The sequence below is a fragment of the Colias croceus genome, chromosome 1, assembly GCF_905220415.1.
Source record: "Colias croceus chromosome 1, ilColCroc2.1".
Classification (NCBI taxonomy): Eukaryota; Metazoa; Arthropoda; class Insecta; order Lepidoptera; family Pieridae; genus Colias; species Colias croceus.
In genome coordinates, this window is record NC_059537.1 from 8,858,713 (window position 1) to 8,883,002 (window position 24,290).

General features: G+C 34.9%; 2 protein-coding genes across 5 annotated transcripts in view; both read right to left on the reverse strand.

Annotated features, from left to right (window-relative positions):
* Positions 1-75: 75 nt before the first annotated feature.
* LOC123693439 lies at positions 76-2,892 on the reverse strand. Its single transcript, XM_045638537.1, has 4 exons — positions 2,264-2,892; positions 2,007-2,178; positions 1,788-1,935; positions 76-1,686 (listed from the first exon to the last, which is right to left on the reverse strand). The coding sequence occupies exons 1-4, from the start codon at positions 2,367-2,369 to the stop codon at positions 1,081-1,083; spliced, it is 1,032 nt and encodes a 343-aa protein (XP_045494493.1). The 5' UTR covers positions 2,370-2,892; the 3' UTR covers positions 76-1,080.
* Positions 2,893-6,286: 3,394 nt separating this feature from the next.
* LOC123693161 (histone-lysine N-methyltransferase, H3 lysine-79 specific) overlaps positions 6,287-24,290 on the reverse strand; it is a 29,314-nt gene continuing 11,310 nt past the window's right edge. Inside the window, exons 4-17 of one of the 4 annotated variants that reach the window (XM_045638150.1) lie at positions 21,920-22,060; positions 21,648-21,833; positions 20,997-21,413; positions 20,470-20,633; positions 18,724-18,893; positions 14,971-15,125; positions 13,942-14,172; positions 13,613-13,819; positions 13,021-13,520; positions 12,713-12,941; positions 12,087-12,620; positions 11,031-11,229; positions 10,086-10,319; positions 6,287-9,124 (exon numbers count right to left, since the gene is read on the reverse strand). In XM_045638150.1, coding sequence (XP_045494106.1) covers positions 8,754-9,124; positions 10,086-10,319; positions 11,031-11,229; positions 12,087-12,620; positions 12,713-12,941; positions 13,021-13,520; positions 13,613-13,819; positions 13,942-14,172; positions 14,971-15,125; positions 18,724-18,893; positions 20,470-20,633; positions 20,997-21,413; positions 21,648-21,833; positions 21,920-22,060 — 3,738 coding nt within the window. In that variant the 3' untranslated portion in view covers positions 6,287-8,753. Of the gene's footprint in view, positions 9,125-10,085; positions 10,320-11,030; positions 11,230-11,438; positions 11,546-12,048; positions 12,621-12,712; positions 12,942-13,020; positions 13,521-13,612; positions 13,820-13,941; positions 14,173-14,970; positions 15,126-18,723; positions 18,894-20,469; positions 20,634-20,984; positions 21,414-21,647; positions 21,834-21,919; positions 22,061-24,290 lie in introns of those variants that run through there. The other 3 variants (XM_045638143.1, XM_045638137.1, XM_045638161.1) reach the window with 3 other exon arrangements.

The window sequence follows — 24,290 nt, forward strand, 5'->3', positions numbered from 1 at the left end:
TTATGTGATTCTGGCTACATATAGTAATATATAATAAAAAGATGATGAGAGTCAATTGAAAAGTAAAAGACAAAATCTATTAAAAAAAATATATTTATTTCTTTAGTATCACATACTACTTGTCATGTTAAAAACTTGTTACAAATATTAAAAGTGTGTAGATGAAATATACATGAAAATTTCATAGCAAGATTTACAAGTTCTTATTGTATAAAATAAAGCGATTTTAAAATGTTTATACAAATTTAAAATATATATGTATTCATAATATCTTCTTATACATGTTCATTATATAATATAGATATAGGTAATATGTATATCTAAAATCTAACAGAGTTCAATAAAAACTTATTCATAGTATGTAAGGCCATCCATATTCTATTCTTTTGAATTTATTTCAAGTTGATTGGTTTATTTGATTCATTTTCTTTTTAATAAGGGCCGATTTTTCAATCCTTGGTTAAAATGTATCCGTCTAATAAAGTATTACACGAACATATTAAAATGTCACCTGTAAACTGTCAATTACAGACAAATAGAATACATTTTTGATATGGTAGGATGAATTAATTTCAACCAAGGATTGAAAAATCAGCCCTAAAGGATAAAAATCCTTAACAGACACATCTCAGTTCATGAAGCATAGTTGGGAAAAGCTGACAATAAAAAAATAAAAATTTAAATATTTCCTACATCAGCATGTTCTATTGAGAAATTCCCATAGGACCTTTTATTTGTGTTTTGAATATACTTTGTTCATCAGTTTTTTATAGTTAGTAAAACTAAGTAATTATTTACATTATGCAGCTGCAAGCCTTATAACAATACTGTCTGTGTGATGTCATTATAGCTATTATTAAGTTTTACAATGAACCTATCTTTTACATTGACTAGTATTGGTTTAACAGTAATGAACACCATGAGTTAGTAAGGAGGCAAGTAAACATATTAATAACACTACTTGGTGGGGCTTGAATTTTCAATAGAATTATAAAGTATAAACATTCTATAACAGCAAAGCTGCAATATGTCTTCTAATATCTAATTATATAAAATATCAGAAAAATATAAATAATTTAACTAAAACTGGATAAGATCTTCACTTGGTTTATCTATTGTCTCTTTGCTAGAATTTAAACTATGGTTACTAGAATGAGCAATAGTTTCATCACTGTGTTTCGGTGAAATCTTTCTCCTGGGGGGAATAGGTGCTACATCTAATATACTGTTTTGACCTAAAATCTTTCCTTGCTCAGTAAATGTGTTAATTTCCTTTTTCATATCATTTCTTCTGCTGCTTGGTGACAATTTTGTTCTTACAGGAGGACTAGGTGCAGTCCTTGAGTATAGAGGTCTGTTATCAAAAATAGATATATCAATGGGATTTAAACTAGCTGTTAAAATTGATGTTTTGCTCTTTTCCAAAGAGTACCCTTGATTATCTGTCTTTGGTTCATTAACTAGATCATTGTTAGTATAAAATATTGCTGTATTTTGATATTCAGATCTTAAATGTCTATGAGCTTGGACGTCTGATTTACTCCTTTCTAGAGTAAATGCACCATTGGTATGAAGATGACAGCTAAAGGAGCTAGTGTTAACTGTGCAAGCTGGTACCGTAGAGAATGGTACCGAAGGTGCCCACAAACAAGCACCATCATTCCGTGGAACAAGAAGAAGGGGATCCTGAAACAATAGGGAATGTTTTTTTAATGAAGAATTAGATATTGAATAATCGTTGTAAATAGTATCATTTTTTATTCAGCGATACATAATTACATTATTACCTTGCCAGTGATAGAATATATCTTTGACTGAAGGGCATGTAACTGATTACGTAAGTACTCATATGAACACTGTCTTAACTTCAATACCCATTGCACCACATTATCTTCACTTCGAGCAGCAAAAATATGACGCTTGTCTGGTTCATCACTACAAAATATATCAACATTAATTTTGTTATTATATTGCAAAATGCACAATATATTTTAATTCACACTTACATAAAAGAAATTGAGAATGAGAATGAAATGTGATGTCCATGTTCCATTTGGACGGATGAGTTTTCCATGACAAAAACTCCGGCTGGGGTTTTTGTGTCAAAATTTCCCATTTCATTTATTTTAAAATAAAATAAGTAGTTGTTTATTAATCTAAACCATCTTTCTTTGTATGCTAAAATAACATTAAATAAGGAATAAAAATATATAGCTATAAATGCCATCAAAAAACATGTATTTAATTCTTATTAGTTAATCACCTGTTTGATTTCGATAATTTCCTGATATTTTTTTGTAATTTAGTCTACCTTCCATAATGCAAGGCTTGTCGCTCAGAAGAGCGAGTTCTTTTAGATTGCATTTCATGAGTACAGTTAATTGTGAGATTTCTATAATATTTCTTCTTTTTCTTCTCTTTGTTTAAAAGCACCGCCCAATAAGGGGACTGTGCTTATGTAATGTGTATTTATAGTTTGGATTGTAGGTAATGTTATCTGAATTTGACCAATTTTATTAAAATTTTGATTGTTTCGTTCATCTAAGCACACTAAGTTTTATTATGTCGTTAAACAACTTATAATCTAATTAACAAAAGTCGACTTCATAATGATAGTCTTGTTTATGTTTTAATACAATATAAAAGACATTGCTAGGAAATTTCAAAGGATTTTTCTTACGAATATCACAATTCGTGACGCATTTGATGAGACAATGCACATAACGGGAAAATATTAAGATCTTAGAGCACAACACACGGATGTTTTTATATTTAGATTGAATTATAATCTATTTTGAATATTTTTATTACGAAATTAAATAAAATGCCTCCCTATTTCTAGCTTACAAGAAAAAAATAAAAATAGTAAATACAGTTACGGTCAATGGTCATTGCTCACTGTGTAATGTCAATGTCATATAACATATTTTTTTCATCAATTATTAACAAGAAGCTTATATCTAATACACTGGAGATTTCGGTATGAACATTGACGTGTAACAAGAAAATATTGCCCAGTTCATGTTTTTTATCACTTTCACACCTAACTTGGTATTGCCACTGTTAATACGAAGTTTTCCCAAGGCTACTATGTATGCTGTAATATTCTGTGCAAAAGGTTAGTTTTTGTACATGAGTTTGTTGATAAATTGCCAACAACGTTATTCAGAAGCATTGTTGGATGAGACAATTATTATTTATGCTAAATAAACTAAGTATCTGAACCAATTATTAAAAAGCGATACTCCCTGATTATGGGTAGTCACCATAATAAAATTGTAGCAACTCTCACTTTGTCAATATGGCATGTGTGTCAAAAAAATTGCGTCGCTTCGAATATTTAAGTTAATATTGTTGCTTATTTAATGAATATTTTCCGAATATAAAGAATGCATTGTATTGTGCAAAATTGCAGAAGTGTTTGGACACCAAATTCTGGCATAGAATTTCACAGGCAAGTGTATATTTACCTTATTTACAATATTCCTCAATACTCCTGCATTTACCTGTTTAGAATCATTTCAATGGCAAAAATTGTCTAATTTAGCATCATTTTAGTAAGCAGTCATGTTAAATTTGTTATTTCCCTAATACTTTATCATTTTTCAACAAGTTTTTAATAAACAGATTTAACAAGTAAGGTAACCATGATGACGAGTTTTTATGGATAGCGAAGAGAATATATTGTAATAAAAATATTATGATGAAAATTTAGAACACTATTTTAAAGATTGTTACTAGTAATGAAACAACACATGACATCGGTATTGCACTCACATGTAGTTATAAGATTGTTCGTTTTTACATTGAAATTTATACTTTTTTAACTTACCTCATATTTTTTTGTTTTACGTATTTCAGCTTTCCAAAAAGTAAAATAAAAAGAAATATATGTGCCCATCAAGGTTACTTAGGATTACGACCCAGAAAAAAATACCTTTTGAAAAATAAACTTTGTAAAGTTAGCTGAAATGTGTGCAAGGCTGCTATAAACAGTTTTTCTTTGATGATTCTGGCTTGAAATTGACCCGTCGAAGCAACGCGTTTAAAAAGAAGATCTGAGTAGCTAACAATTTGGTAAACAGCATCTGATGCAAAACACAACTTTCCTCTATTTACAAAGGATGTTAATGCTATATATCGGTTCATATCCAAGCTTTGTAGCCAAAAGTTATTTATAACTATCATTCTATACCAATTAAAATTGTATGTACCTACCTATAAAGTATGACCATAATATTATAATATAAATACTGTTAAAAATATATGTCGTTATTATTTATAGACCATGATTTTTAGTTTTTTCTATTTTGAAAAATCCTGAATTTACAAACCAGCGTGGTCACTCGACAGAAAGAGACAAATAACATGACTGACGTCATTGAATGTCATAGTTTCTTGTTTCAAGTTAATGGTCATAGTGCAATCTCCAGTGTATTAGAGGATATAAGCTTCTTGATTATTAACAAGTAATTACCAATAGATAATAAAGTATTACCTGAGCAGACAGATAACCAAAGATATAAAAAAAAAAATCCCGCTTCAAAAGAAGTCCCACGGTAAATATGGCGAGGACCAGAGAGGATGCTCCACAAGTACTGTCACATCCACAGGTCGCGTCACGGTCGCGTCCATAACATATTTTACTCAATTATAATAAACTAGCTTTCCACCCGCGGCATCGCCCGCGCAGTCAAAGAAAAACCCGCATACTCGCATAGTTCCTGTTCCCGTGGGATTTCCGGGATAAATCCTATCCTATGTCCTTTCTTGGGTATCAAAATATCTCTATACCAAATTTCATGCAAATTGGTTCAGTAGTTAAGGCGTGATTGAGTAACAGACAGACAGAGAGACAGAGTTACTTTCGCATTTATAATATTAGTATGGATGTATTATTAGTTAAACATTATGATATTATTGAAATGAAACTTCTTTATCGGCGTTGGAAAAAAATTTAGTGTAACATTTTTTCGTTACGCGCCATCTTTTTCTTATCCCTACCACGCGTGATTGTATTTCTGTAAAGTTGCATATAGTAAATTATTTTTTGAAAAATAAGGTCCTAAAGAAGTTTCACCTCTTACGTGTGTACACTAGTACACGCACACATTTTTTATTTGTGTATCAGTACTCTGTACTAGTATAGTACATCTCATTAATGGCGGCTCGGAAGTTCGGTGCAGGTGCGAGTGCGGGTGCGCACAGGTCCCTTAACGTCCCGCTAATACCTAAAATTGTTTTCTGCGCATCGGATCGTACGATGTTCCGAGCCACCATTGTTTGAATCGTATTAAACTCTTGAACGAAATAGAGAATAGATACGGATTTGAGTAGTGGGTACATACTTACTCTGTGTCGCACACTGTGGTCGCACATCGCACACGCAAACATTTGTCGCAATCGGTGTTCAAATTTATGCCTCCTCCACACTACTCGCGAAGTTGAACGAGGTTAGACGAATAGAATAATGTAGAGAGGCACTTCGGCTTACTTCGTCCAACTTTACCTCGCCTCGGCCGACTTCCGTTTGTTGTCGGTTTTTGCGCCCGAGTCAAAGGGCACGAAGTTACCTGAAGTTCGTTCTGAATATGAACGTATGCGTTCCTCGCGAAGTTGAACGAGTGTGTAGTGTAGCACTGCGGACTTCAGTCAACTTCGGCCGAGTACTTCGCCGAGGAACTTCGCGAGTAGTGTGGAGGAGGCATAAAACTTTATAGTAAAAAATGGTTATTAAAAAATAAGTTTATAATATATGTATCAGTTCAAGTGGACGAAAATTATTGGTTACAAAAAGAAACGAAATTAAAAAAAATTATAAGGCACCTACAGCGCCGCGTCTATAATTATTGTGGTGCGTTCTCAACGCCCCAATTCAATATTCATGATGATACGCACATGATACCTATCTAAAATATATCATAAGTATCAATTGCCAAAATCTTTTAAAGAACGTATAAACAATATTCTTTGGAAGAGGGCTCCTGACATACAGGTTTTTACCTAGTTTGGGAGTCAGAGACTTCACAGTATTTCAAAATGTAAAACTATTGTCAATAAAGAATTTTTTTTTTTTTTTTTATAATACTGTATACATATTTTGCACCTTTCTGCACATGAACTACCTACTGTTTAAACTACAATCTATAATCAAAAAAAAAATTTTTCTGTTTATTTATACAATACAAAAATAAATTCATTGAAATGATTGTTAAAATAGCCTATATTTAGTTTTATCTCAAATTTGTCTTTTATAAATCTTTATATCTATAAATAAAAGAAACAATTATTATTACTCATTTATTTTAACTTTTAGTACAAAATAAAACTAGTACACAGGGATACATCTCAAACCTAGCATTTGCAATTGATGAATAGTCCGAGGCTTACGACAATAAGTCTTCTCATTTGTACTATTTTAGACACTAACGTCACACTGATTAGCTCATTTTCCCCAAATAAAAATAAAAGTTAGTCAAAACTGAATAATGCAATCACTCTTCGAGATCTGGTCAAGCTACATCGTATGCCAATATATAATACTACCTTACTTATGGTAATTCCGAACCAATTATTAATTCAACTTACATACGTCTTATACCAATACATAATTTTGAGGTTTGGAGCGGCATTGGTGAGTATCAGGCACAATCAAGCCAGTGCACTCCAATGTTTAAAATACACAAACGACGTGATACTTTTGACAAAAATTGGTTTTATATTTGTTCATTTCAAATTCAGTATCTAAGCACATTGTCTGATATTGTCATTTATGTATTGTAAGCATTTATCAATATATATCTCTTTCTTTTAACAATGATCTCAAATTTCACCTTGATTCGAGTACATTTTAATACTAATGTTGACATGACATGATTTTTTTATTGTGAGGCTATGAGCATTTTATTATGTAATGGATTCTGCTTATTGCCCAGTTTGCTAGCGATATTCTATGTTCTTTATTAATAATAAAAAATAAATGGGCTTAAAATGCTCATTCCTCTTAAGATGGTCCTATGTGGAAATTGAAGAGGAGAAAAATCAATTTTCAAGAAACAGATTAGAGTTACTAAGGAGTTGTTGACAAAAATTCTAAGTATATATTTGAAGCATAATAAATGTCGTGATTTTTGTTACATAATTTTGGAAAGGTTAACCGGTAACTTAAAATGATATAAAATAGCACTTCATGATTTTTTTTACTTAATAATCCCAAAAAAAGTTCTATGAAATCCATTCAGACCTTATAAAATGTAAGCCTTACGTCTAAAAGGCGGATATTTTTTCGTGAGCGACAGTATTTAATATTACATTCCAGGTTAATTGTTATGCAATTTATACTTATTATGGAACTCGACGTGATATTTGTATTATACAAATGTGGGAATTAACATTTCATTCTATATTGACCCTGTTCCTAGCGAGAACTACGAATTATTGACTAATAATGCATTTCACTTAAATATAAAATGCATATCTATTTACAATTGAATATGTAAAAAAATTTAGTGTCCCTTGTATTCGACTGAAAGGAACTATTTATAAGGCTATTTTTGAACATCTTGCCAATAACTGCTATTATTCAGTAAAAAATTATATCATGATTGTTCACCTGCATTTTGAAATATAACTTCTTACCTAAGTGCATTTACCTAAATTTTAAGTTACAATCATGTGTCTATTTACAACTTGTTCAATTTTTTGGCACCACCAAGACATTGCGCCCGTCAAACATAGTAAAATCAGTCAAATAAAATTTCCAATATAAAAATTTAAATATTATTTACATTTATTCAAGCTTGCACAGTTTAAGACATTTCATACACTATTATACAGTATTTCTGTCTCCTTTATGAAAATGGTGAAATGTTATTAATATTTCATCAGTTTGAACATATTTTTTAATTGTATAAGAATGCAAACTTTCAGCTGTATAAATACCATAGCTTCTATTGTTACTTTACAAGCCGGCATATAGTTTACCTCATTTCGTTGGATATGAAAATAAAGATTTTTTGATCTTTTTAGTAAAAATTGATATAATATCACATTTTATTGAACATTATTATGGTTCACTTGACTACATTAAGACTAAGCCGTGTTCAACATGATTATCATAATGTATTCTAGACCATTGTTACATTGAATGACTATTGTAGATTCAAGTCAAGTATGTACCATAAGGCAGCGGCTATGTAAACGGCAGTATATGGAGCTTCTTTAAAGCATATTTTATAATAATTATAATCGAATTAATCTAACCTTCTATCCATACTATCATTACATTCATCTGTTGTATTTACAAGTTCATTAACGATACAATTATCTAATTTATTAAAGACATACTCAAAGAAATGATTCACATTATTCAGACAGAGCTCACCATAACATCAAAAACGAAACACAAAACAACAAACATCCATCTAAACCGGAGTAAAAACGAACCGTTGCACAATCACCGAATCGTGTATTTCGAATTCTAAGAGCTAAATGAACACATGAAATACATTTCGCCGCGGCGCGATCGTTCGCTGCGTTCCGGAAAACGACATAGAAACTAACATTAAATAATTACATTTCTTAAACGTAAAATAAACTCAATAATATACATAATTACATTATATATTCGAAAAAAAAATAACAAATAAAATCGATAGTCAATATGCGGGAAGCGTATCGATCGCGGAGGCGAGACGCGTGCTCCCAAGCGGGCAGTGTGTATCTCGGACGCGGCGGCGCTACGTGCTCGAGCGTCACATGGGCGGCCGCTCCCACTCCACGGCGGGCGGCGGCGTGCTGGCCCACGTGTTCCAGCGCTCGCGCCGGAAGAAGCGCTTCTTGAAGTGGTGCGTCGGGGGCGACGGCGCGGGCGGCGAGGGCGCCGGCGGCGAGGGCGCGGGCGGCGAGGGCGCCGACGGGGAGGGCGCGGGGGGCGCGGGCGCCGCCGCCGCCGCCGCGCGGCCCGCCTCCCCGATGCCCGAGTCCGGCGACGTGTTGCACGCCTCGTCCGAGCGCCGTCGCTTGTCCTCTATTGCCGTGGACGCGAACGAGATTATTTGATCGAACCGGAATGCGATCCGGTCTTGCCACTTGCTCTCCTCGACTTCTTCACCACCCTCACCTTCTGAAATCAATTCCTTTTATATAAGTATGTGTGTTCGTAGAACTGAGAGCGTATACCAACATCTGCTTGAATATATTTTTGGTGATAATGTCTGAGTCTGTTAACAGTTTAGGCATGCTAGTAATAGGCATGACGAAAGATTTTGAAATCCTCTTCCATAATATTGTGTGTATACGTTTATTATACAAGAAAAACCCAATATTTCGGTAATATACCTAAATTTAACGAAGATACAAGCCATTTTTCAAAAAATATTTATTAACTGTGCCAAAACAGCTCGCAGGTGTCATGGCGTAGGCGTGACGTCACTTTTTAGTAAATATGTAATTATTTGTACGCATTGCGAAGAAAATTAAAAAAAATATTTATTTAATATGTGTTATAGAAACGAATTTCAAAGTTTATAAGTGGTGTGCAGTATTTCAGTGTGAATCCTCATACAAATAATGCTCAAAAATGTGTTAGTAATTATTTCAAGCGAGAAAATAATAAGAAATGATTGTATAAAGTTGGCGCGGAGAGCCCCGAACCACGTATTGGTGAATTCGCAATTATATTTCTGTTCTGAGTCGATAAAGCATACGTGAAACAATAGTAAATAAATAAAAATGCGTATTCACAACATATTCATAACAACAAAACACATCTGACGTGAGTTGTTTACTTAAGCGTGACGTCACGCGTGTTTTAGTCAAAATGGCCAACTGCAGAATTTCAATGTTTTATTTTATTGATAATCTCATTAATCTTAATGTTTTTAAGATTTCTAAGTCACTATATTTAATTTATTTATTATACATTTTCCCTTAAAAACACTAATACGATCATTTATGGATACTGTCGTCATGCCTATTATAACAACCGATGTGCTCAATTTCTCGCCGATGCATGTTAATATAGGACATGGTCGTAAATATAGTAAAAAAAATCTATTATTCGATACATCAACAGGTGTACTGACCGGGTGGACGGTCGGGCAGCTCGTCGACTAGCGGTGTGGAGGCGTTGGAGTGCGGGTCGGGCGGCGGCGTGCGGCGGCGCGGCTCGTCCCCGTCCCCCGCGCCCCCGCCCCCGCCCGCGCCCGCGCCAGCCCCGCTCCCCGCGCCCGGCCCCGCGCCTCCCGCGCTCTGCTCGCCGCCGCGCCCGCGCCAGTACTCTGACGCCAGCACGCGCGCTTGCAGACACGCTGCCAACCCTGTATATCCAACCACATTTCAATTGATGCCCTATATCAGACGAAGTGGCAAGTGAGCGATGCATGTGTAATACTATAGTGCTCGAGCGTTTCAGTCTTAAGTGGTATTCGCTCGTCTATTGTACAGATATATTAACAGATCATTTATAACAGAAACCAAAACCATTTAAAGCTAATAATAAATTTAATAATCATCACAGTCTATAATGCCTACGAAACCTCAATAAAAAGCAAAATAATGGCATGCAATGTTTTATCTGTGGCAAAAGGAATATTGTGCAAAGATATTTTTTGAAAAATATTGGGCTATCGTTTCATGTGCTCACCAATTACATAAGATGCGAAAATAAAATGAAAAACATAATTTTATAAATGAAGAAGTAAATGTAGGCCAAGCCCAAGTAGTTTTCAGAAGGATTGAAAGCACTAAAGAAATCTATAAAATGAATAAAAAAATCTGATATAAAAAAGCAAAGATGAACTGAGTCAAAAAGATAGTTCGAATCGATAAAAAAGAGAATCAGAATACAACTGTCGACCGCTGCATCCCGATTGCATTACATTATCTTTCTGAAAGGGAATATAATACAGCGGAGAGAGCAGACGTCACCTGGCATCACGGATTCAATCGTTTACCGATTCGACGAGTACAAAATTCATGCAATATAGAATCACTCACGGCAATCTATCGATATAAGAAAAGTGTGTGACCTTCGAGCGGCTGGTGCGCGGCGGCGGGCGGCTCGTGGTAGCGCGCGCTCATGTGCACGGCCGCGTTGATGATGCTCTGGTTGCTGATCTCCAGCGTGCGCTCGATCTCGCCGTTCACCAGGTCGCCGATGGTGCGCGCGCCGCCCGACAGGCGTTCCTGCGACAAATGCCGACGTAGCGCTAGCTTCGCTGGTGACACCTTTGCAGAGATTCGTTACGGTCAGATATGTACACCGCTTGCGTCGCGCGCGCTCCTTTTGCGCCTCACCAGTGTCGACGTTATCGCTCCCGTTTAGAGATTTTATACAATATGGTTTTTTACATCTACTTCTATTTGTATATAAATTTATAGAAAATACTAAATAACAAAAAACGAAAATTAAATCTAAAAATAACAAAAGATATATTAAATTTAATTAAAAACACAACATTGTAACATGGTTGCAAAATATAAAATTATCAAAACGTAAATGAAAATTTTTACGGGATGAAACAAATCAAGTATAACTCAAATTATAGTAGAGCCATTTTAATAGGCAACATTTGACAGTTCAACAAAATTCAACAACGTAACCTAGTAACGACGACATAGAATAACATGATATTTCGTTTTGTTAGAACTGCACATTTGCTTAACTTTTTTCAATTACGATTACATATTTATAATAATGATGACCGATACAAGTAATTTTAAGATTTCATTGTACTGATAAACCATACTTAACATAATAAACAATTTCTGAATTGAAGAACTGACGTCGCTACAATTTTGTGTCAATAAACCTTTTTTCTTTTTAAATACTAGAGACGTTACTCTAAAAATCGAAATCTGACATCTAGAATCGAATGCATTGATTACTTGTGAATAAAAATCATCATAAATTAATAAATTCGATTGACAAATGTTTCAAATCCGTATCGACTAATTCACTTTAATCGATGTTTTTAAGCAGGTTACTTCTCTACGAAGATAAAATTGATAGACGTCAAATGTTGCCTATTAAATTGGCTCGACTATAATAATGAAGACAACTATGTCTGTATTTTCCAAATTACCTGTGTATAATCTGGTTGCGAGGGGTGGTGGTTGCGTATGTCGGGCGGGCGCGGCTCGTGGTGCGCGTGCGAGGGGCGTGGCTCCCGCCGCTCGTGCCCGTACCGCTCGCGGCGCACGTCCCGCACGTCGCGACTGTCCCGCTCCCGCACATCTCTGGGGTCGCGCGTGTCCCGGCCGTCACGCATATCTCTTTGATCCCGCTTATCTCTCGAGTCACGCATGTCCCGAGAGTCCCGCATTTCTCGCGAGTCACGCACGTCTCTGGGATCGCGCATGTCCCGCGGGTCACGCACGTCTCTGGGATCGCGTACGTCTCTGGGATCGCGTACGTCTCTGGGATCGCGTAAGTCTCTAGGATCGCGCACGTCTCTAGGATCACGCACTTCTCTTGGATCGCGCATATCCCGCATTGGTCTAGCGTACGCTTGCGACGCATTCCCCGAAGATGCCGGCCGCGCTGCGTAAGCTGGATGCGGACCGTTCGGCCGCACGTACCCGTTGTTGTAAGCGTGATTTGGTACTGGTTGTCTTGGCTGTGGAATTATATAATTTCAGTAAAGCCATAATAAAATATTTTACATGCAACATAATCCAAATCAAGTATAGACAAATAGAAATAACTCACCTCAAGTCGAGAAGCTTTGCGTTGTTCTTGATCTTCATTCAACACTGAAGTTATTATGCTCTTCAAACGATCTTCAAAATTGATCACTTTAGGTGATTCCTGCACTTTAGTGACCACGTTGAGCGGCTTCTGTGACTTGACGGGCGAATGACGCGACAGCGGCGTCACTTGACCGCTTCGCTGCGGCGGTATTTGTGAACGATGTATCGGAAGAGCTGCCTTTTGTTGCCTGCAAAAAAGTAAACGTCAATACATTTTTTTTAAATGATGAAGTGCAATACTTTTATTGTATAAAAGTCGAAAGTTACCTGTGATCAGCATGTCGATCTGGGTCTTTTATATATCCATTCACAATAACATTTGGTTTGGTTATTTTTCCAGCTTCTATTTGTCGCCCCGTTTCTAGTATTTTCTGGGCCAAGATCTCAGGGTTCTGTTCCTCAATTTTGCCAACATCTGGCACATCTGGCCAATCCTGGGATCTGGACCGATGGTCTCGAGATTTTCTCGGTTTCGAGTTCACTGTGTGCGGTTTAACAGTCGCTACAGGCACTGTCGGCGTCGGTGCTTTTTGTTGTTCACTTGCCTTCTCCATTTGAATGATTTCATTTTGCAAGTGACCAACTTGTGCGTGTAACCGTTTCCTATGTGCTAATGTGGCCGATATTTCTTTCAATATGCAATCGTGCGCTATACTCTGCGTGATCTCAACGTCGGGCGGTATGTGCCCTAGCTGTCTATACTTTTCAGTTATCTCAAATGTTCTTTGCTTTACAAGCATAGCTTGTTCTACTTCTATATTATTTACCTGAAAGAAAAAATGGTCATAAGTAAATTGATATTTACATTGAATGCTTATACATATAATTAATTAACGATGAATATTTTGAAATAGATTACCTGAGCCTGCAGTTTGCTGGCTTTACTTTGAAGCTCTTTATGCCTTCCCACAATTTCCTTTGCCTTCGCCAAAAGATCAACCGTATTATTAGCGTGAATACCCAATTCACTCATGCGCGCTTTCAATAATGCCACACTGTCGCTAATAAGAACACTTATTTGTTTATCCAACTGAGAGGCTCTTGATTTTAATTTTTGGTTTCTTTCCTGAAAAATTAATAAAGCATTATTAATTATATTTAAAAATGATGCGGTCATTATCATAACTTAATAAACATAATATTATTTATTACTTTAAATTGTAAAAGTACAAAGTCTCAGTCGTTTACCTTCTCCTTATCGATCTGGTTGCGTATCTCGAGCGCGTACTCGGGCGAGTTCATGCGCGCGATGAAGGCGAGGTACTGGTCGCGGAACATGTCGAGCAGCAGCTGCAGGCTGTAGGGCGTGTGCGGCGAGCGCGGGATCTCCAGCTCCGAGTGCAGCCGCTCCGGCGACTGCAGCTGCACGCCCAGCGCCGACAGCCGCTGCTCCACGCACCCGGGCGGCGGCGCCGTCACCTGACCGCCGCACCGCACAAACACTCGTATAGATATTGTCATAACAAACGCTAAGTGCTTTCGTTACAAAAAGCATTTGCAGCTTGGCAATCGTTATAAAAAATTGTATATAATAATTGTATATAATATTTAAAGGAATAATATAAAAAAGCAACACATGAAAAACATCAGGCTATTTTATTTTTATGCTTCATTTACATGTCAAAGCGTGAATTTTGCAGAACAAAGTGCACTAAGTAATTATTATGATTATTTTTCCGACCCAAATATCGACCAATAGAATTGCACCATTCGACGTCACGTGGTACAACCTACATGGTATTATACTGATAATTTTTTGAAAATTTTCTCTGGTCGTTGACGTCAAACTGACAGGTTTAATTCAATTGTGAAATTATTGGCCGACATTTGGGACGGAAAAATAATCTCCCGAATACCACACGAGCTTCAAAATTATCTGGCATTTCCCTCAAGGTTCCCTGCAAACAAATAAAGTCGTCAAGTTTTTCAGGAAAAATCACTCGCGCTTCGAGCTCGTGATTTTTTAGCCCTGACTAAAAACTTGACTCCTTCATTTGTTTGCAACGAACCTATCGGAAAATACCCGATAATTTTTAAGCTCTTGTGGTATTATAAGTGAATAACTGCAAATAAATCAAATCAAAACAGTATATCTCATTTAGTTGTTATGATATAAAAATGTTTACGTCCATCCTTTAGACTTTAGAAGAAGCATGTAATAAAATAATAAAATCAAAGGAACCTGGTGATTCGGTAAGTTAACGGTATTTAACTCACAGCGCCATTGTGTATAGTGGAGGCGAGCGTGGTGGAGTGCAGCAGGTCGAGGCCGGCGATGTTGGGTCGCGCGGCGCGGCGCCGCTTCGCCCGCGCCGCCCGCCGCCGCGCACCGCCCGCGCTCGCGCTGCGCTTCGTGCTGCGTCCGCGACGATCTACACGCGACATCACATTTAATATAACACTTCATGTGATGTAAAGGGAATAAACGCTACACGACGAAAAGGATAAGAGTGCAGAGCGATGTAAAAATAAGCTATTGAAATGGGAAGAGAAAAGCTGATTGTTGAAATTGCAATCAAAAAGTACTTGCATAGTCATGGGCTTCCTGACGTTAGAGCAAATTAAGTGAAATAATTTAATTTTTTAATGATAGACATGCCTATATTAGGAATTGGTTTATTGTCTGTGAAACCAATTGGTGTCTGAAATCTGTTTTGCGATATTTTTTATTTAATTTTAAATGAGTGTGTAGACTTTGTAGGTGTGAACAGTGTAATGAAGTAAATAAGTTAAATGTGAGTATGTTTGTAGTATTTTCACTCTCACCACTTTCTAGTATTTTCAAACCATTATTGACAAAATTACTTTTCATAAATAAATTTTAGATCACACCTTCAAAGTAGTTAAATAAGCGAATAATAATTTGTTCACTAAGGTAATTTTATTGAAACATGCTTAACCATAAAATTAAACAATTTATAAACCACAATGAAAATTAGATGAAGAAGTGAAAATACACAAAGCATTTATTATATTCACAGTAAATAAGAAAATAACTCACTCACTAAGTAGTACTGTAAACAAATTATCATGCACTAAAACACCTACCAGTTAGCTAGCACAGAAAAGTTAAGTTTAGCTTTCAAGAAAAAACATCTAACAACATATTTGTATAAATCATTGTAGTGCTAAGCTGCTACTTCTAACTAAACAAACCTGTCAAACAGAGGATGTCGGTAGTTTGATGAAGTTAACTTGATTATGACCATTTTAAATCTCTTAACAATACAACACTGAACGTAATTTTGAGTGATCCTCTGTAATCTTTAATTCAAAAATGTCTGTTTGAGATTCAAGGTTTCAATAAAACATCCAAACTGTTCAAAATAGTTTCAAATGAAACTGTGTCGATTGCCTCAAACAGATTGAATGATTCCATAATGTTGTGATAGAGGGACCATGAAACCGAGCATACTCTGACCGCTGTATGTTAAGCATAGCAGGAGTCCTGCGACATAATTTTGAAGTAAGATTATAAATACATTATAGATTATACAGGTTTTTTTTATATAGAATAAATGTTGCTACATACGAATGCAATGTCAATGTTTTCTAATGAAAAGGGCCAAAGGATAATAAATATTATTAGTTATTTAGGTAAATTACAACCATTATTGTAATTATTACCATTATAGTAAATAACTAAATAGCGACATTTATTTTACGTAAACCTAGTCATCTTATTATAATATAAGCTATCCCAAAATTGAGCAAGTGTGGCGGTAAGGAGTTGTGTGAAACGGACATAATTTTGATGTTAAATTAAATAGCATTTAAATGCTTTATAAAGTAGATTTTTTTTGAAATTGAGAATTTCCCATTTTTTTTGTCATCAACTTGCACCGCACTTGGCAAATATTTTGGGATATTTTTGATATTATATATTTGGGTTGCTGCTTATAATGTGCATTACACTGTTTAAACACTAGTTATACGATTACAAGCATTTAATTGTTGTCAAAAAAATTTTTCGAACAACATACCACTATTACATAATATTATTGTTCATTTTATAATATTTTTATTCGATGTATATTATGGTATTATGCCTTAGTAAGTTAAGTTTATATTGTTTTAAACTGGACAAAAACTTGTCCCTGTCATTCAGGTTCATAACTGATATTTTCCTTCAGCATCATTTTTGTAGGATATCAAATTTTATAACACACAAATATGATTGATTATAGTAGTAAGAAGCAAGCAAAGGGGTAGGTGGGCCATCTGTTGTAAAGTGGTCACCACCACCCATAAACATTAGTAATACTGAAGGTGAAAATGAAATGAAAATTTATTTGTAAAGTGTAACAGTTGCTTTGTTTGGTGCTCTTTCAACTCTTTGTGGAAGACCAATTTAATTGGTCAAGTGGGCAATCGGACAAGTGTTTAAACATATTTATAATCTGCTTGTAGATTACCTACGTATAAGATAAACAAATATGAAGTTCACTTTTTGGTTTGTAATCAAATCACTAGTTTAGTGATAATGATATAACTAATAGTGATTAAAAAGCCGATAATTCTGTATTATGTACATAAACATAAGCTAAAGGAGAATGGCAAACTCCCATAGGACTCTGGGCCTGATCGTTACACTGATGATTTATGGGTGATTAAATAGATAAAAATATACAGACTCTATGAATATAATAATTATAGATCTTTTCTATGGGATAGCAGAGATATTGGGATATTGATTAAGATCAATTTTGAATATAACGTTACTAAGGCCCTTCTGCCATTAGGTACGATACTTCTAGAATACGATACTCGCGTAGAATACTACTTAGATATTTGCTGGCTACCCGATGCTCGCATATTATGCGACTAAATTCATCATTATTGTGCCTCGTTTTTGTGGACCGACGTTATAATAATAATAATTCATTTATTTATTGCAACAACAGTTACGTCGTTATGTCGAGCAATCAGCAATTCCAGTGACGAAGAAGCTCTTGCAGTTTTTCTTTTTTATAGAAATAGAAGACGCCAACGTAAGAGTAAGAAGTACTGGATTCATCCATATATTGAAAGAAACATAAATTGTAGAGTTTTTGTAGCCGAACGAGAACTACAACATGATGATTAGATATTTTTATCTTTCTAACGAAAAGATACGCGCGAGAGTCGAGACGCGATGCAAAAGCGACCAACACGGTGAGTAGTGCTATACTAGTCGCGGACGTGTAGGATACCAGTAGCGTAGTGTGCGAGCCTACATAAAAATGTATGTGAGATACTCCGCGGCGACTAGTCTCCGAGACTTGCAGGATACTTGAATCGCCTATGCGTATCGTAATGGGAGAAGGGCCTAAAACTTCACTTAAATGTCAAACAACAAACATAAACAAATCACTCATAACTGACACTATTATGATTAATAATTTGACATTTTATTAATGGCCAGCTATCTAAATAAAAATGTTATAATTATTATTGATTAAGTAAAACATGTTTATATTTTATAGAATGATCTAAATAAATTAAGATATGTGTTAAAAATAAGTTAAGTTTTGCTTCTGATTTATAAAGCATTTGAATTCAATAAAATTAAAAATAAAATATAGACATTCATTCGTATTAATCGATATATTCGACTTTTTTACTAGTGTTGTCAACACTGACAATCTCTGCTTGATAAGACCGGTAGTCATAGAAATCTAAATAACAATGCCGGTAGTGAACACATTATCTTTTTTTTCAAAGATTTGTTTTCCCATAGAATCAGGAGTAAATATTTTACCAAGAATTACTAAAAATAATATAATGAATTTTAAATATATTATGATTTCTGTAACAGTTAGGCCCAGTTTCGCCATTCTCCTTTGTGTATATATTTTTTTATTATTATATATATTTATTATGATTGATTAAGCAGTGTCATTTCCCTTTACTTTCAAATATTACTCAACTCAACTGTTAACAGTTTCAAAACCACCATACAAACAGTATTATATAACACAGTATACATACTGGAGTCTGACGAGGATGCCCATGGCGCGCCCCACTCGCGCGGCGCGGGCTCGGGGCCGGGCGGCGCGTCGTCCGTGCCGCTCGACTCCTCGTCGCTCTCGTCGCTCGAGCGCCGCGCCACGCGACGCTTCGCCACTGTGGCGCGCGCACGCGTTCTACCGTTCTCACCCCTGTTGGGTACAAAAACTATTAAAAAAAGATCGTGTACTTCTTCAAAGATATCAAAATCGTCGCCTTATGTATGAAATTTTACTCTCAATCCGCCTAAAGAAGTTTCACTTCAACAAACTGATCTGCCCCCCTAGCCAAGTGGCTTTCTAGTATTTTCTAGGGTTTGATTTTACGCGAGTATTATACATTTAGAAATTAAAGACTTTTTAACGGATTTTAAACGCGATTTATTCATTCTATTATTTTCCCGACGTTTCGAACACTTTACAGCGAGCGTGGTCACGGGGAGACTGAGATGTTGTACGTCTTGATGGTCATTCAAAAATTGTTATTTGTGAACTACCTCCACCTATTCCTCCGTAGTTGGTATCTGGAGTATTTTTCCGGATGTTGGCAGTATTGGCTGATCGTGTCTTCTAGTCTTTTGGTACGTTTGACATGGGATTTTAAATTCTTAATAACAGGATCCCAGGTGTTAGAAAGTTTCAAACCAATAGAGATGGTTTGAAACTTTCTAACACCTGGGATCCTGTTATTAAGAATTTAAAATCCCATGTCAAACGTACCAAAAGACTAGAAGACACGATCAGCCAATACTGCCAACATCCGGAAAAATACTCCAGATACCAACTACGGAGGAATAGGTGGAGGTAGTTCACAAATAACAATTTTTGAATGACCATCAAGACGTACAACATCTCAGTCTCCCCGTGACCACGCTCGCTGTAAAGTGTTCGAAACGTCGGGAAAATAATAGAATGAATAAATCGCGTTTAAAATCCGTTAAAAAGTCTTTAATTTCTAAGTGGCTTTCTGTTAGCGTAGCGTTCAATAGAATAGACTACGAATGTACGAGATTGACGTAAGATAACGTTTATCTACAGCTTACGTCAATCTCATACATTCGTAGTCTATTCTATTGAACGCTACGCTAACAGAAAGCCACTTGGCTAGGCAGGTGCGTACGGACTACGGAGTGCAAGCCGTCGTGTTTCCCAACTACACATAACACAGGAACGCGCAATCCGTACACACTTTTACATATATATAATATACAAAATCAACTATAACAACAACAAGGCCGTCAATTATTAGTTTGACTCCTACTAATAAGATAATAAATAAAGTTGAATAGAACACGCTTTATTAAGATTAACTCTTAAAATTTTTGAATCACTCCTCCTTGATAAACGAACAAAGTTTGAATTAAATCTGTTTGTTTAAAGTGGATCAAAATCAAATCTAAGAGAGTTGGTTACGTAGAAACATTATTTGTTGTGAAGCGAGTTTGGTTTTAAATACGCTTACACGAATAAGTGTACGTAGTTTATTTTTACTTTCAGCTCATTGTCATCTGCTTGATTTGAGTATGATTTGGCTTTCAGAGTGACGCTTTTATTTTATGAAAGACAATTGCCTATTCTTTGTCTTTATGTAGACAGTATCTACAGATACCGTTTTCAATTTATTTTATCTCGAACACAACATAATATTTATTATGCTTACGACGTAAACTACGGAAAATAATTTCTCAAAGACAAATTATGCAAAAGAGAACTAATTTTCAATAATTACCTAATAGGTCTCGGTCTCGCAACCTTCCTTCTCCTTTCTGGCAGTGAGCCGGTGCTATGATTACTATTTCCATTGAGCAAATCGGGTGTAGGTTGCCTCGTTGGTGGCGCGCTTACATTCCTTTTGCTAGATCCTTCTCCCTCATCACATCCGTTTTGGATTCCCTGCACGAAACACATATTGTAACTACATCTTAGAATATTATAATATAGTATTTCACACAACATTTAACATAGCACTAGTATATACTGAACATATCATAATCCTTGTTTTGTATTGATAAACATGATATATAATACACGTCAGTGATAAATTGCGTAACATGAGATAAATTATTATTTTATATGACTATTTCAATTTAACAAGTCCATTTCCATATATTGTATTTAATAAATAATTTCAATCAATAATTATATTTAATTTAATTGGTAATTTTTGTCCGCAGATGAAAATTTTGTTAAGCATGCACTAAAAAAATAAAAATAGCAATAAGTAATATTTGATTGGAAACAGACCCTTTTGCTGACCTTGAGTTTCGGATTTTTCAGTCTTTGAAAGTATCTCTCTAATTTGGTCCTATCTATTATGTGTAAATAGTAAGATACTGGCTTTCCTGTCCAAGACACGGAACCTTTCAGCGGTGACATTTCACTAACATGCATTATGGTCCCAATGTCGCTTAAGTTTCTGTCAGTTATCCTAAAGTTAAGTGGACAAAAGCTCTTTGATGATACGATTTTCGCGCCATCTTTTAAATCTGCAAATCTTTCTTTCAGTTGGTGATCGACGTGGGGCCCAAACGCAAAATTGTTCACAAAAACAATTGTAGCGGAATTTATCTTTTCTCTATGTTCATCCATCAAAAAGTCTCCTTTTATCAATTTATATTCTCCGTATTTTTTGCCATACCATTTCATCCACATCCTAAAATTTAGATCCATGTTCTGAAATAGAAAAAGCATCTTATAAGATATTTGTTTGGAAATTCGAGGTAAGAAGAAAGTTATCAATAGATTATAATAAATAAATAGTAAATAGATGATAATCTAGTTATGGTTTGCTTCTTCGATCATTCCAAACTTTGACGATTAGTAGTGTTACGCAAGCTTTCCCTCGCGTCATGCATATTCTATAATATAACGGAATTTGTAGTAAAAAATAAATATTACAAAACGTACTTCTGCATATTTACTAGGCACTTCCGCTTTCTCGACACCAAAACAGATGCGACAAGGTGTCGCGGCCGCCATTTGTAGCACAACTTGGCCAACGCCTGATCCCAAATCCACGAACACATCTTCGGCAGTTATATCTATTTGATCTATCATTTGACAAACTAGCTCATAAGAAGTTTCGCCGTATACCTAAAAAACACAAATATGTGAATATTAATATGCAATGTTTGATCGAATCTATGCAACAATAAACGAAATTCAGTCATTAATCATACCTCAGGTGAAAAAGGCTCGTAATTGTTCAATTTTTCTGGGTCGGCAACGGCTTGGTTATAAGTTTGCTGTAGAATGTGCTTCAGCAAACCTCTGGACGGGTACTTGTTTAGGCGTTGAGCTGGCAGTGATGTACCTTTTTCCTATAAAAACCGATAAGTACAATTTAAAGCCTCTTTCAAATTTAGATAACACACGATAAAAAAATAAAATTTTAAATTCATTGTATTTTAAAATAATATTGGTAGTGGTTAATATTTTTCTTTATTCACAAATTACATTTAGCCCATTTGTTTCAATTAATTTTAATTACGACCGGTTTCGATAGATGGATGATTTATCGAGTGGAACTAGTGCACTATGTGTTTTAATAATTCGAAAGTAGTATATACGTAACGTTAAATAAAAAAAAGTTATAAATCCTTTGGAAGTAAACTTTTATATTCCGTGACGTTGCTTCTTTATAAATATACTATCAAATATTATATCAATATACACGGAGAATTTTTTCAATTGATAAATTCATCACAATATTATGTATCAACAAACAGTTTGTGTTAAAATATTATATTTATATTATAAAATATCTTAATATAAATAAATCTCGTGTCACAATGTTTGTCCTCAATGGACTCCTAAACCACTTAACCGATTATAATAAAATTCGCACACCATGTGCAGTTCGATCCAACTTGAGAGATAGGATAGTTTAAATCTCAAATCGTTTTAGAGAAAGCGGGCGAAGCCGCGGGAGGTAAGCTAGTTATATTATATTTATCGTGTCAGAAATTCATTCATGCCCGGTTCCTATATTCAACGGATCGTCATAGTATCAAAGCTACTATCCGTTTTTCTAGAACTACCTACGAGTCGTTATTACCGTTCCACAATTTTATTTCTTGACGTGCTATCGACGGACATCCGTTGGTCATAAAAATACCGAGCCCTCTTCACTCACAGATGTGCGTTTCGTTATAAGCCAAATTGAAATTAAAATAACACAAAATTCAGGACAAAATAATTTAAATATACAGCCGAATTATAAACTTTAAGAATAAAGTTTCTTATTAATAAAGAACTAATACTAAAGAACTATATATTTGTAGACATCTGCGTGATAATTTTCCTTCTAAACAACCTAATGCGTTACACAGAAAGCAAAAACGGAACGTTTTTCTCGCGCACGCGTGCATTGCTTGTCAGTTGTCAAATTATTGTCATTCATTGTTGATTGATGATTCATTGTCAAGTTTTATAATTAAAGAATAACAATACAACGACCACTGTTTATATATTTATTAAAAATGGATATTACGCCGGTAAGTACGCCTTTATATTTCTTCTTTAAAATCGTCTGCCGCTTACTTTTTGCTTCGGACACTTTTAAAGTCAAACATATATTTCTGTTACAGAAATCGAAGAAGGCTATGAGTAAAGACGAGATTGCTCAATTATTATAACCAGTAAGGAGACTAATGCTTCTACGAATAAATTAAAGGATGAATGTTGGACTTCGTTGACCAACACATTTAATGCAAAAATTGGTCAAATACCTACCAGGAAAACTTTTTATTTTCAGCCAAAAAATTCAAACATAATAAGGATGATGGACAAATATTATGAAGAAATAATTGAAATACTGAACACACAATAATTGAAATACTGAACACACAATAACTAATTAATTTTTGTATATTATTAAGCAATATATCTAGACATACGGTAGAAAAAGAATTTGTTAGGTAGTGCTAAATGTAAATCTTATGTAAAAAATTTATTTAGTTCAGAGAGCCTATTACAGCGTTAAGGAATATAATATAGAAGATGATAATCGATGGAGGGTTGTCGTGTAAGAATCACAGGACAGTTCTTTGGCATACTTATATTATGTAGTTACTTAATACTATGTAAAATTAAACTGTAATAAAGAAATAAAACTTTTATTCCATTTTATTATGTACTTTTATTTATTTTTTATTATTTACAATACAATGTTTAAAAAATTGATTTCTACATTGCAAACATAGACATACATATAAATATACTAGTGGTCCGCCCCGGCTTCGCCCTTGAAATACTGAACACACAATAACTAATTAATTTTTGTATATTATTAAGCAATATATCTAGACACACGGTAGAAAAAGAATTTGTTAGTGCTAAATGTAAATCTTATGTAAAAAATGTATTTAGTTCAGAGAGCCTATTACAGCGTTAAGGAATATAATATAGAAGATGATAATCAATGGAGGGTTGTCGCGTAAGAATCACAGGACAGTTCTTTGGCATATATTATGTAGTTACATATTACTATGTAAAATTAAACATAGTTATAAAGAAATAAAACTTTTATTCCATTTTATTATGTACTTT

Bases quoted from the DNA above. Each gene is read 5' to 3' on its own strand.
- LOC123693439 (XM_045638537.1), bottom strand. From the start codon at position 2,369: ATGAAATGCAATCTAAAAGAACTCGCTCTTCTGAGCGACAAGCCTTGC. The intron at 1,936-2,006 runs GTAAGTGTGAAT...TATATTTTGTAG, and splicing joins TCATTCTCAATTTCTTTTAT to TGATGAACCAGACAAGCGTC. The intron at 1,687-1,787 runs GTAATAATGTAA...CTATTGTTTCAG, and splicing joins TATATTCTATCACTGGCAAG to GATCCCCTTCTTCTTGTTCC.